General features: G+C 36.6%; 1 protein-coding gene across 1 annotated transcript in view; it reads right to left on the bottom strand.

Annotated features, from left to right (window-relative positions):
- LOC113226161 (cytoplasmic protein NCK1) overlaps positions 1–11,676 on the bottom strand; it is a 13,365-nt gene extending 1,689 nt beyond the window's left edge. The window contains exons 1-7 of the mRNA XM_026458694.1: positions 11,218–11,676; positions 10,248–10,441; positions 8,076–8,333; positions 7,240–7,327; positions 2,287–2,477; positions 1,342–1,495; positions 161–319 (exon numbers count right to left, since the gene is read on the bottom strand). Of these exons, the coding sequence (XP_026314479.1) occupies positions 161–319; positions 1,342–1,495; positions 2,287–2,477; positions 7,240–7,327; positions 8,076–8,333; positions 10,248–10,441; positions 11,218–11,322 (1,149 nt within the window). The 5' untranslated portion in view covers positions 11,323–11,676. The remainder of the gene's footprint in view (positions 1–160; positions 320–1,341; positions 1,496–2,286; positions 2,478–7,239; positions 7,328–8,075; positions 8,334–10,247; positions 10,442–11,217) is intronic.
- Positions 11,677–15,527: the final 3,851 nt, after the last annotated feature.

Genomic DNA, 15,527 nt, shown 5'->3' on the forward strand with positions numbered 1-15,527 from the left:
ACACACACACACACACACACACACACACACACACACACACACACACAAATACAGTCGAATTGAGAACCTCCTCTTTTCTGGAAGTCGGTAAAAAAGGACGTAATTTTCACTAATAATAATTCACTATAATAAAACATCTAGTAGGTATACTTCGGCATACCTGTTTGTTGGTATAAATCGGCGCGCGCTGATAATGCTGCACGAGCTGGTCAAGGGTCGGGAATTTACGCTGCCCGATGCAGTACATGGCACCCTCCACGTGCACTCGGAAGTGTTTGTTCCGACCAGGAGCTTTCAGCGACACACTGAAGTCACCCACCTGTAACATAGCGACACCAGGTTATTGAGAGGCGTTTCGTAGCATGACATTTACAATTTTGGATAATAGAAAAAGTTATGGTCCCAGTATTGCTCCTTGAGGAACTCCTATTTCAAGTCTTTTTTTTTAATAAAATATAAATGCTCATTTGACCTCCATCTCACCTGATGCAAAGTGATGGTGAGGTCGACGATGGAGCGTGCATACCTAAATAATGACTATTGACTCTCGCCTTGAAAAGGCCCAAGTTATAGGGTTAAGGAATAAGGTAGGCAGGGAATACCACTCCATATCCGTTTGCCGTATAAATGAGTAACGCATTTTTAGAACACCCACAACATAGGGGTGGAACCTCTATGTTGTGGGTGAGTCCCCCGATAATGGCGAAATTTAATCCTGCAATTCATCGCAGTTTCCGTGTACATCTTGTACAATACCGATACAACTTTAAAGCGGTGTTCAAGGCTCTGCAGCTTCGCTTCTACTAATTCTGAGTCACCTATAAGACTTTCGGCAGGGGGGTTAATAAATATTGGTGGATTAATAAAAATTTGGTTATAATAAATAAAGGTGACAGTATCCCAGGACGAACTCATTCACTAGGAGCTACACAGCTACTAAAAAAATCATCTTTTAAATACCCTGCAGAGCATTAACCTTTTGACCACCACTGACAAAAACTAGTTTCGTTCCCTAGACGCCAAGCCCACATAGTGACACATCAGTGACATGTCACAACATGTTCTGAATTTCCACTTTATATTAATTATTCAATTCTTCTAAGTCAAAGAAGAACATAACTGAATATAAAATGCAACTCTATAAATCCATATTTAACAAGAATTTACAAATTAGCATAAGGAATATCTTTATACTTATTTATTAATTTCAATTGAAAATTAAAGTTTCATTGACGGTTTAAGGCGTCACGGGCGTATCAGCCAAGTTGATGTAAGACGCTTTAAAGTGTCCACGACGGACAAATGGATAATGGACGAAAGTATAGTAACACGTAAACGCACGTTGGTCTCAGAGTCGCGAATGAGGAAGTCCCCGTCGTGTCCGTGCTGGTTGAGCAGCGCGTCGCAGTGCGTACGCGTGATGGCGCCGTAGTACCACGCGCGACCTGCCGCCCCCGACCCCGCCATAGGCCTCGCACCTCCCTCTGTCGTTTCACTGCAAACACATTTTCAGACCACTTCAATCTCATATATATCATACGCCTGTCTCTCACCAGGGTAGAAACCATGGACCCCCTTTTACTACGATCCCGACAAACGTCTTTCGCCATCTCCAGTCCCATCAACCACTAATTACAGTACTATATGAGAATATGACGCTCCGTAAGGGCATAGCAATGTCAGCGGAGAGGGTCTCACGCTGTTACATTGAAAGTACGTATGACAATATTATATTTCATTTATAGTCCAATTGTTTAGGTACTTAACTAAATGTAAACAATCTTGATACATCTTTTTATTGAAATATATACTTTACAAATCAGTAGGTATAAAAATAGGAATGCAATTTCACATGAAGCTAAATTATTTGTATTTTGTATTTGAAGGTAAGTAAAAATCATTATATAAATATATACTTCATTAAATAGATATCTCAAGATTGTTTACATTCAGTTAAGTACCTAAACAAATGGACTATAGTTATTTACATTTAAAATTACTCGTACATAAAGACGTATTAACGCGCGCATGCACAACATTTGAAATTTCTTTTCTTTTCAAACCTTACGAATTTCTATATGTGCTCGTTGCATATCTTTGTTTTTGGGTTTAACGACTTTTTGTCGTAGCGCCATCTGTGAGATATCTCTGGAAGTTTTTCTTCTTACAAACTAGTGGAGTAATTTCTCAAAAACATTGAAATTCATGGAAGCAAAACATCATAATATACATAATTAACTTAATACAACCATAGAGATTTATTTGAAAACGAAGATTGTTACATACCTGTAAGGCTGCGTTAGATAATCTGCCAACTCCTGCAGATAGTTGCGAGGCACAAGGCCGACTTGGCCGCGGGAGTCTCGCGCGCGGTACCACTCGGGGTCCGACGGCGGCCGTTCGATGATTTCCAGTCGATCGCCTTTTTCGAACGACAATTCCTGCTCGTTGTTCGACGTGAAGGAGTAGAGTGCCACCTGAGAACAGAATATGAATAATGTAACTTTTTCATTGAAAAAAAAAAACTGACCTCAAAAATTTGCATATCGAAAAAAGCCGTTTACTCGATTTCCATGGGATTCCCTCATCAGATTCTGCCTTCTTCGTGACAATGGGACTGTTATGGATTCCTTTGTACACTGTATACTTTTTTTTTGTTTTTCATGATAACGGTGATTTCTTGATTACATGTATTGTGTCAAGTGAAAAGTCGACTTTTATTTGCGGAAAATACAATTAGTAATTACTAATTGTATTTTCCGCAAAGGTTCGTCGGCATCAGGGACCATCTGAGAGTATACCCTTTCAAACAAAAAAGGAATTTTCAAAATCGGTCAACAATTGATAGAGAAATCGGTGAGTACACTGCCATGCCTATTTGAGGATTTTCCTCGATTTCCATGATATGTCCTCATCAGACTCTGATTTGGTGACAATGGGACCACCACGAGAGTGCACGCTTTGAAACAAAAAAAAATCATTATCAAAATCGATCCACAATTGACGAAGAAATCGGAAAACATACATAAAACGTACATACAGCCGAACGTATAACCTCCTCCTTTTTTTTAAGACGGTTAAAAAATTATGACATTGAACTAGCTTCTCTTTCTTCTTGATAAAGACTTCAGACAAGTTTGGGATGGTTGAATGATATCCAATGTCAACTTTAACGCCAACTTCATTTTTTTAACTGTTCAGTTTCGATATCGTTTTTTGTTTACTTTTTCAAAAAATACGTTTTTTTTGTTTTCGAATTTGGTTTCTTTATTTATTTATTTTTTCACAAAATTCGGGGAGCACAATACACATACATACATGCATACATATCATCACGCCTGTCTCCCACCGCGGTAGGCAGAGACTATGCACCTGACCTGAGCATATTACATTACGAGGGGCGTTCATTGTATTCTCGGTATAGGTATGAAATAATAGGCAAAAAATTCTAAATAAAATTTATTTTTCAATATAGTCTCCCATAGCCTCAATACACTTATCATATGATCGGGCAAATAACTTTCGATGCCCTCGAAAAAATATTTTTCCTCTTTGCCTGAAAAATGTTCAATAATTGCCTCCTTCAACTCTTCATCGTCGGAAAAATGCTTACCCCGAACTTCTTTTTTTAGGTTTGGGAACAAAAAGTAATCACCGGGGGCCAGGTCAGGGCTGTAGGGTGGATGAGTGATTTCTTCAAATCCACAATCCCTCACAGCAGCCTTGGCAACGCGCTCTGTGTGAACCGGCGCGTTGTCGTGAAGAAGCAAGACATCAGCGGTCAATTTTCCAGGTCTTTTTTCCTTTATAGCGTCCTTCAAATTGCGTAGGCTGTTTGCGTAAGCTGCGGTAGTAATACTTTGACCCATTTTTGTGTATTCGATCAGTAAAATTCCCTTAAAATCCCAAAACACTGTGGCCATGAGTTTTCCGGCGGACGGGCAGACTTTAAACTTCTTTGGTGGGTCTGTTCCTTTTTTATGCCACTGCATGGACTCTTGCTTACTCTCAGGATCATAGTGATGAATCCACGTTTCATCACCGGTGACAATGCGTTCAAAAATTCCACTCGGATTTTCGCTACAGAGCTCCAAAAACCCCTTACTGCACTCAACTCGAACTTGTTTCTGAAGCGGCGTGAGCATTCGCGGCACCCATCTTGCACTGACTTTTGAAAGATTCAGATGTTCATGAAGGATGGTGTGAATGGTACCCACGGATAGCTTAGTCTTTTCTGCTAATGTTTTCACTCTGATACGGGCATCTTCCAATACAAGTTTCTCGACAATTTTGACGTTTTCTTCAGAAGTGGCACTTACCGGCCCTCCAGCACGGGGGTCGTCTTCAATACTCTCTCTACCCCGTTTAAATTCACTAGACCACTTCTGAATAGTAGATAATGAACGAGCAGAATCTTGATAAACAGCCTCCATTCCTTCATGAATAACTTTATGAGTCTTTCCTTGTTTTGTACGGAATTTAATCACTGCGCGGTGCTCGATTTTTGTCAACATTGTGGCGTCTGTCATTGTAGTTGTCTTCTCGTATTGATAACTTGAATACTAATGATGACAATTACATGAAATTTTATATTTATACCCTTAAAGAGTGTCTTTAACTAATACGGTAATTAATTTACTCTTATCATTAGTTAATCACCCCGTAACCGAGAATACATTGAACGCCCTGGTATATTATAATATTAGTAAACAAATATGGCTGTTTACAAAACTAACAGAAAATGGCCAAAAAATATAGTTGGCGTAGTGTTCATTGGAGGTATCGATTTGGAGCCCTGTGTTTATTATTGTTCGTGAAAAAAGAGATAAAGAGATGGAATTACATATTACTTACTTTCTCAAACTCTTGTTAGAGAAATCGGTGAGTACAATTACTATCTTATAAAAAGTGATTATTCAGTAGATGGCAAAACTTTCTATTTATTTTAAATTTCTTATCGATGGCGTTAACTTGGATGCATTACTTTAAGAATAGGTAAAAACCAATGTGTAAATATGAAGGAAATGTGATGTGAAATCAGGCTGCAAAATTTGTATATATAATCCAGTTTTTGCATTTCAGTAACTGTTTTAAGATACGAGTTTGAGAAAGTAAGGCGACGATATATATAACCAGAAATAGGAACGAAATAAGGGCCATATATTCCTGGTAACACATTAGCGATACAGCTCTTATAAATATCAATTCTCGTTTGCACTTAAATATAGAGAGACCAACTACTGACCTGTATGTACCTCTTCGTATATTCCAATCAATATTCTGTATTTATTGCAATAAAGATAATATCTCTAACAATGCCGTGCTGTTCTGTTCGGTTGTGTAGGAAAAACAACAAAACGTCTAATTACAAAACAAACGGAATCACATTTCATCGGTAATTAAATATGTAATTTTGCAATTTTCGTCCATTATAGCAAAGCTCAAGTTAACTGGTCGATTTGAAGTGAAACAGTTGACGACACCCGTCAATTGTTTCGAACTCGAGCTAGCCAATCGGAGCAGCCAATCGGAGCGCAGCTGTCACAGTAATGATATGGCAGAATAGTTTTCAAACAAATTAAATGACATTTCGTCTGTATTTCTGGTTATATACTCGATGATATAACATTACCACAAAGCATATATAAGATTATTGTTTTGACACCCTCAGTGGTCGAGTGGCTTTCACACCGGTTTTCATGGTGTCGCCATCTCTGAGGTCACAGATCCGATCTCCGGCCGGGCCAATGTAAAAAACTAGCTGTTCTATATTGTCTCGGGTCTGGATGTTTATGGTACCGATGTTGAAGGGTAAGGGTGCTGGTGAAATTACAGGCACATGAGACATGTCAACATATGTCTCACGGTGACAGGCGCAGTGGCAGTGTTCCTCAGATCTTTGCAATTTAAAGCTCTGAGTGACACTGCAACTGTTATGGACAGGGGTACAGTTTACCACCAGGCACACTGCTTGTTCGTCCCATCACTTGATATTATAAAAAAACAAACTTACTTCAGGATCAGAGCAACGTATGGGATGTTGTCTAATATTTAATTTAATAATTTGTATTATAATTTATTAAATTTGAAATTTTGTAACGAAATTGTACATAACATAATAATTCTTATGTCAGTTGAGTAACGTACAAAGTAACACCGTAGCTGCGGGAATTCCCGCGACTGTGCGAGATTTCTCCGAAAGAAACGCGACCTGGTTTTAACTCGTATCAGTTCTTTTATGAGTCAGTTTATGTCAGTTGTGTAACATACTAGTTTTGTACCTTACACAATTGACATACTGTTCATTGTACAATGGCAATATAAATTGAGCCTGAAACATGAATTTATAAGTTAATAAGGTCAAAGTTATAAAGAATTTTATAAGATTACAGTGATGAAAAAGTAATACAAGAAAGTTGTAATAAAGAGAGAGAGTGGATTGTTATTAGAATTATATTATTATTAGTAGCAGTAGAATTTCTTGTGAAATAGTTCGCCCAGTGCCGTACTGCTACCCTACCTATTTCTGCCGCGAAGCAGTAATGCTTACATTACTGCGTTACGGTTTTGAAAAGTGCTGGTGGAATTACAAGCACGTGGGACAACGGTCAACGTGTGTCAACTTATCGACCACGAAACTAAATATTGTCGTAACTCAAAATTGTGGAATTAAAAGGACAGTATTCAAAAGTTAAAAAAAATAAAATAAAGAATGACACCAATATATATTGTGGAAATTTGAAATGTCGTAAGGAATATTTTGTCGTAATGGAAAATGTTCCTTACTACAACATATCGCTTACGACATTTCAAAATTCGATACATCGACGAAATCATTACCCTTACATCGACGATGGAAATTTGAAATGTCGTAAGGTCATTTCCCTTACGGCATTTCAAATTTCCACCATCTATATATATAATCTCATTTAAAATGAATAATGAAGCATTATGCATAAATAATAATAACCACATTATTCCCAATGAGATTAATTCAATATTTTTTTTATTTTCAAATTGTGTTTTCTCAATACCGTTTTGAGTTGCGACATTTGGTTTCAAGTGCGTTATGTCTCAGGGTGACAGGCGCAGCGGCAATGCCCTTGAGATCGTTGTGATTTAAAGCTCCGAGTCGCACTGCAACTGTTATGGATAGGCGTGACGCTTACCACCTGGCGCACGACTTGTTCGTCCCGTCATAACGTATCATAAAAAAATAATAATAGTGATGCTACTTACGACAATATCGAGAACGTTTTCAGCCATGGCATACGTATGCACAGGGTCCTCGTTGTCGCCTTCTTCACTCGTGTAGTTCGATGGGAACCTGTGGCGATAAAAAAGTCGGTCCTGTAGAAGCCTGTTTAAAAAACACCATATAATGACAGCATAATCACACTACATTATAGTAGTTTAAATTAGAAACGTTTTTTACCCGACAAAAAACTTCTTTTGTTGGGTAATGATATTCTACAATGAAAAGTATTTTCTTTCCTTAATTATTCCTTGACATTATATTTTAAGTTGTAATATTGTGACATTGATACAATATGAAATAAATTATTGTATATTTTCTTTGCCTCCATAACATTAACAAACTTTAGTTGACATGTAATGATTTGATATAAAAATAATACAAAATAACATGTCTTTTCGACTGACTTCAAAAAAAAAATAGGTTCTCAATGCGATTGTATTTTTTTGCTTATGTTACGCGATTACGGCGACATTTGTGAACCGATTGAAAACCGTTGGAAAGGGGTTAACTCAGTAGTGGTTCTATTAAAATTTGAAGAATATAATCCACATCTAAGGGTGGCAAATTAGAGGATGAATGCGTTTTATTGTATTTCACCCACTTTCTATTCACCGATTCCAATAAAACTTGGCAAATAGATGTAATTTCACAAACTTTTAAGGACAGATTTTTTTTATAGAAAACTTTATTAAGTTTGTTATATTATATAGTATAATTATTAACTGCAAAAGACAACTGTTTTCATAGGTGTATATGTAGATGTTTTCTTCTTATGCCACCTTTTGCCACTAATACTACACAGTAATCAGTTACGTACCACCCAGTGTGACCTTGGTACTGTCCTCTCCACCAGCCATCGTTGCTCTTCTCCAATATCAAAATCCTGGTGCCCTTTGTGAGGGATAGCTCATCAGGCTGTTGAGCCTGGTAATTGTACTTGACGACGGCGGTGCCGAGCGCTTCGGTGGGCTCCACACGGCGCGCGCCTGGGGAGTCCGGTCCGCCGCCGCGGACAGGCGAACTATTAGAAGGCAGTGTCTTCGAACCGGAGCCTTTCTTCACTTTCTTTTTAATACTATAACAAAAATAAAACAAAGTTTTAACATTCCACTTTACGTTGAGAATTTTATCTATGATTAAAATAGATTACAATTGGGACATTAGTGTTAACATAGATAAATGAGGTATGAGGTATGGTCAATAAAGCAAAATCAGTAATTACGGCCTCCATGGTTGAGTGGCTTGCACACCGGTTTTCATGGTGTCGCCATCTCTGACTGAGGTCCCGGGTTCGATCCCCGGCCGGGTCAGTGTAGAAAACTAACTATTCTATATTGTCCCAGGTCTGGGTGTTTATGGTACCGTCGTTGTTTCCGATTTCCATAACACAAGTGCTTTAGCTACTTACTTTGGGATCAGACCAACATATGTGATGTTGTCTAATATATATTTATTTATTTTACACAAAATTTTATATTTAACTGTGGATAAGCTGAGTTTGTGGTCAGTCACTCACCTGTTAACCGAAAATGAATCTATCTCATACATATTTGAGTACACTGTAGCGTTTTTAAATCAATTTTATATTTATATTTTATATTATATTTATAAGAAGATATCAGTTATTTCATAAAGGTATTTATTGCTTTACATATAACAAGTCAATGCAAATGACATGAACTAATTACTCATGAAGTAATTCAGTATAGACATTGATTTGTTTGTGACACTTAAATTCCTTAGACACCTATTTCCCTATATTGTAAAGTCATGAGTCAATGAACTGAATAATCGGGATATTGTCTGGTTTTCTTAATTCAATTTAATTAATACTTTATTACAACTACATAACAATTATGAAACATACAAGGAAATAAAAAGCAAAACAGTCAGTGTGAATCAGTCTAGATTCTAATTGAACAAACCTGTCTAGGTGACAAGAAAGTTGCTTGCATAACCTGGTCTCTAAACATGAATTTTATTAAAGATTTCTAAATACATTTATTAGGTACTTAATATGATAATACATATTTTATGTGATCAATGGACATAACTTTTCTATCTTGTTTATGCTGATTCACTTTTTTATTATTATTGTATTCCCCACTGATAAGATGCAGTGCCTAAAATTGATCAACCAAAAACCTAATAATTAAAACGCTGGGTTCACTCTAAGCAAAACAAGATTTATCATGATTTCTCAGACAATAAGATAAATATAAGCAAGTCAAAACAAAAGCAATATGATTGCTAACAAGAAAAAGGGAAAACAACAGATAAAAACAGAAAGTCAATGACTCTTGGTAAATTGCAAGTTTCATAATATCAATGAACTAAGGTGCTTTCCTAACAAAATAGTGACAGCTGGGAATTGTGTTTTCTATTATAGACATTTGGTCCATGATCTACTCTAGATCAAAGGACCTATATTAGTTAGTGGTAAATAGAATTACACCACTTTTTAGAGACCAGAGACTGATCTTCCAATAAACAAAGAAAATGTCTCCTGATTCAAATAATTGTTGTGATGTTTACAAACACCCAGCGAACTAAAATAGAATAAACAGTAAAATTCATTACCGAGCTGTCCCAATTTAGTGTGCAATGCAAGAACCCTGACTCTTTTAACTACTGGGACCACTACTAAGGTACGCTCTTTCCAACAAAAACAGAATCACCAAAATCGGTTCACAAATTACCACAAGTTATCGCGTAACATACATATACAAAAAAACATAAAATAGAATTGAGAACCTCCTCCTTTTTTGAAGTCAGTTAAAAATGTAAAATATTGCAACAAATTTCATTGAGAATTAAACACCAAGCCTTCCTTTTGTTACAATAATGACATGATAACAATGGTCCGGTATATGGTTTGTCAGTTTTGTACCCCAAATAAAAGATACATTTTAAAAACCATCTGCCTGATGCACTGGATGTTTTTAAGATAAACTGCTATTCTAGAAAGCTATCAATATAATATACAAACCTGTCAAACAATGATGGTTTCTCTTTCTTAACATAATTACTGGGTACGTAACCTGACTGGCTACGAGCGTTCTGAACTCTCCACCAGTGTTTTGAATCGTCCAATAAGAGGTAGCGTTCATTTTTACGTAGATCCAGTTCCTGGGCACCTTGAGCTGCATAGTCATATTTTGCTACTACGTAGCATACGTCATCCTGGAAATGGATTTTGGACTTAAAAGTTACTTCATAGAGGGTAATTTAAGTACTTAATGAAGATCTCTTATTCAGTGCACTTTTCAGAAATATAACGTCAGAATTGCTGAAACATTGTCCTATTATGTCCTGGGGGTCTACTCTCATTTTCTATCCGACATCTGTCTGAAAAAATAACTATCAAATAAGTAATACTCGACCAAATTAAAAGATGCATGATGCGAGTGACGCTTCATACTTGACGTTGTCTTTTAATTTGGCCGAATATTCCTAACCCTGATGTGGGAGGTCACCATGTACACTGCATATGACTTTGAGAATACTATGTAATATTTTTATTAGCTAAAATAGTTTTATCAGTTTTGTTTTATTGCTTTGTGAATTTTTTTATAAGGAATTGTTAATATGATACTTTTTACATATTATATATTTATATTATTTGTATTATATTATATATTTTTTTAAGTATTATACATAGAATAACAACAATATATGTATATTTATATCAGATTGATAAAATATGTATTAAGAAAGTTAACTAATTCCTTACATGACTAAATAGAAAGTCAGCTGGAAGTCTCTAGTTATAAAAATTAACAAGTTAATTAACATCTGCTCACTAATTTAAATGCTTGTTCAGCTTGGGAATAGAATGTTAACTTCCCATAACACTGAGTATTATGTGTAAAGAGCTTAGACAATGAACTAAGGACAAGAAGTGTAGGTAGGTACAAGGTATTGAGTGAAAGGTGATCAAGGTTTGAAGGTGTAGACACCTGAGCGTTCTTCCCGTGTCTGGTGTTGGCCATGGCGTGCGGCGCCGGCAGCGGCTTGTTCGCCCACACCGATTCAGCGGCGCGCACCGACCGAGTTTCCAACATGACACTCCGCGCCTGCCGGCCGCAGGAGGCTGCTCCTCAGCCTCACCACCTCATCATCACCGCACTGCGCTACCGACACACTGTACACAATCGATCACCCCCTTTATCACCACAAACAACACCAAAATTCACCCAATTGTTTATTCCACGACGGGCCAAAACCGATCGAAAGCCACAGCTCAAAGAAACAAGTCCAATGAAACCACCCCCTTAAACTGACTCCTGGGGAATAGTTATGAAAAAACTTATGTTATTATCTATCCACTTGTCCTAAATAACAAGTTCCCACAAGAATATCCCCTTAATAAGTTAAAAATTGTAGATTTTTGTAAAAAATTCACAATAATCTCAGTGGGGCTGCAACGAATCCATAGACAAATCGTAACTTTTTTGCAGAATTCATCAATCAGGCATAGACAAACGCAAAAGAAAAGTTTACATTTCGCAACGTTTCTTCTTGAAGACGAAGATTTAGAAAAAAAAATTAGAAAATTTACAAAATCATTAAAAATTATATGCTTCGAATTGAAGCTGAGATTTTTTATTACAACCTTTGTAAGTCAATGTTACAACCACATAGTTTTAATCATTATACAGCATTTAGATCGTTCCAAAACTGCGTAAACAGACACGTTATTATTTGAGTATTGCCAAAACAGCGCAAAATATTTCTACTCCGTAGATTTGCATACACCATGCAGACTTGTGCCTGAGCCTTAGCGGGAGCAATCCTAGTTAGGTAGTTCAATCGGTCAACTGAACTAGGTTGGTCTTCTAGTTCATTTAGTTCATCTAGTTCCTTAGATAGTTAGTTCGTCTTGTCCTTGCTCGGACATTGAACGAATGCTCAAGACTAGTAATTTTATTCACATGAACTACTACGGACTTCTAATATTACGAGGTCAATACTACACTGTACTAAATATTTAAAAATACAATTTGTATGGAATCGGTACAATTTGATTTTCTTTCATATTTTACAGGTTTAAAGACTGTCATTCTAACTAAATATCCTTTTTTTACAAAATAAGAATTTTAGTTAGAATGGTGTGTTTAAAAATCAATATTTAGGTGCAACAATTTCATATACTCGTACACGTAGGTTGATATTATACATAAAGATACGTGCCAAAAAATATTACTTTTATTGCTTGTATATATACATAATATAGATACGTATTAGAGACTTAGAACGAGCTGGGAACGTTCAATCGTGCATCCCACTCGAACTTGTACTAAAAGTAGTGAAATATCGCAATTTGTCCCACTCGCACCGTTCCTACTGTTTAAAAGATAGGTGAACTATCAACGCAAACAGTTCTTAGTTCGTTCTGAACTAAAAAGAACGATTAACTATTAAAACCGTGCAAGACGAACTAGTTCATGCCGGTCAGTGTAGGGAATATATTCCTAATAGTTCGTAGTTCATATAGTATACAAGCTTAAACTGCATTTGCATTGCACATATCACGTCTATATTCAATTGAGGTAGCCAGAAAATACCAATATGCGTTCATCATCATCAACATGCTGGGCATGGGTTTCTCATGTCTGCCACGCTGGCCTAATGCATGCATTCCACAAACCCAAACCCAACCCAGGATTATTGGAGATTTCATATGTTTTCACAAGGACAGTGTACCTTCTTCGAAATTCAAGTTTGATTATGATGTTTTCATTCACAGTTAGCAGATATATTCTTATTAAACATTCGCAAATGTTACAAACATTTGCGAATGTTTATAACTTAGAAATTAAAGTCATACATTCACAGAGATTCGAACCATCGACATCTCAATTTAGGAGCAACTTTTCCTACTGGGCTATCGCCGCCTCGATAAAAAATCTACAACACAAAAGTATGTATGGTATTTAACTTTCCTAGATTTATCTATATTTTTTCACGTTTTTGTTATATACGTACTACGGTGTTTCATTTTTCCATAGATGTGACTTTCATGTGACTTTGCTTACGCGCCGAGTCTCAGTGTTATATAAGATATATACACTGAATTTCAAGAAGACTGGATAATATTTAGGGGTTGCACACTTTAGCTTTGGTGACTTTTATTTCATACTAGTGAAATTTCGAATATTGATGTGCTTTGCACTAATGTGCTAAATTTTAAATAAGTTAACGTGTTCGACTTAACGGAATTTACCCTAAGGATGCATAACTGAAATATCATTAAACAATGTCAATATTCTAAAATTGGGTTACGGGTTTTTATGATATCTCAAAAAATTATTTTGTCACTTAGCCGTCCACTTAGTTAGTGAACGGAAAATCTAGGTATCACACGACACTACAATCTGACAAAGGCGATATGAAGTTAACCTCAACGGTATAAAGTGGACGGCCTCCGTGATCCAATAGCTTGCACACCGGTTTTCATGGTGTTGTCATCCCTGAGTTCCCGGTTCCATCTCCGGCCGAGTCTGTGTAGAAAAACTAACTAGCCAAGCAGTAATGCTCACTTTACTGCTTTGCGGCAGAAATAGGTAAGGTGACAGTACTTCCCTGGACGAACTCATTCACAAGGAGCTATACTGTTACTGAAGCATAAATTGCCATGTACCTACTCACTGTGCGTACTTTAAAATGGGAACCCTAATAGGAATTTGGCTACTAGAATAGGTACTTTGTAGTAAGTTTTTAGGATCTCGGACTCCTCAAAGGAATAGGATTGGATAACATCAGACAACAACACATATGTCGCACTGATCCCAAAGTAAGTAACTAAAGCACTTATGTTATGAAAATCAGAAACAAAGACGCTGTCACAAACACCCAGATCTGCGTACCAGGAGGTTGTACGATTTTACAATCAGAATTTCAGGGATTCTGCATCAAGCAATATGGATGGCAAAGGCAATATATGCACTTAAAATTGTCCTCTACACGAAACGGTTGAATATATGTACCTCAACGTGAATTGAAAAGAATGAAATGAGTAGCACATTTTGTCAGCCTCATATACCTACGTTAAATTTTGCCACGAGACGATTGTAAGTCGATGGGTTCCAAATAATGTTTTATATAACCTACAACTTCTGAGCACTTCAAAATCCAATTTCTAGGAGACACTTTCTTCTGACAGAAACAAACGTAAGATTGTTTGTTTTGGACGAGCGTATTATTCAGGTTGTTATGGAAAGTATAGTTAAAAATTTAGAAACCAAACATACAAATAAAAAGGAAATGGAAAAAACTTGAGCCAACAAGGAAACAAAGACTATTTGAATTGTTTGAGATCCTCGATGTGACAGAATACTTGCAGTGAATCCCTTAGAAGCCATGTGAACAGTATTAAGGTCGTCAACAGTACGACAGAAAGAGCTTGAGATATAGAAAGAAATTGCTCTGATAAAATAGTTTAATGAATCGGTCATTGAGGAACAACAAAAACAAAATTCTTCTTGTGGATAGCAGAATATCACAGAAAAGTTGTCACAAAGTGAACATTAGAAGGGATTGTATCGTTCAAAATAAAATTGCAGATACGTACATAGGGCTTGTCAACTTATGTCTTAGTGTGCTGTCTTATGGTGGGCGCAGTGTTAGTGCCCCTCAGAACTTTGCGATTTAAAGCTCTGAATGACATTGCAATTGTTAATTGTTGTCCCTGGTGTCCCTTACCACCAGGCGCACGACATGTTAATCCCGACACTTGGTACCACATAAAAAAAAGTTGATTAATATTGTGGCGGCGTTAGACGCCGCCTATTATCACCGGCTGGCTGTGGCAGTCTTTTTGGACGAGAGTGGCCAAGGAGAGTGTCACACTTGCCGAAAATGTTTGACAGTTTTTAGTTACGTAAATCGTCATGTCAGCGATTGCAAATTGTTTGTCCGGTTTGATAAAAAGCTATTTGTAAAAACCACGAAACATTATAATTATATCGCCATTCACGAAGTCGAGGCCGTTTTATTGTTCGTTAGGGGAGCGATAAATTCCCCAAAATATATTATATTTATTTTGCGTATTAATCTTGGTCTTATTTTAATATAATTTTAATTTCGTGATTTGTAGTTTTCTCAATAAAAATTATTAACTCTGAGAAATCGTATTTTTGCCTACTTTTACAGAAGTGATCAAAGTGTGCAACCTCTAAATATTAGTCAATCTTCTTCAAATTTAGCATATATGTGTTTTACATCGCTGAGACTCAGGACGTAAGCAAAGTCTGCAAAAATAAAACAT

Source organism: Hyposmocoma kahamanoa, unplaced genomic scaffold (genome assembly GCF_003589595.1).
Source record: "Hyposmocoma kahamanoa isolate Upper Pololo Valley unplaced genomic scaffold, ASM358959v1 182, whole genome shotgun sequence".
NCBI lineage: Eukaryota > Metazoa > Arthropoda > Insecta > Lepidoptera > Cosmopterigidae > Hyposmocoma > Hyposmocoma kahamanoa.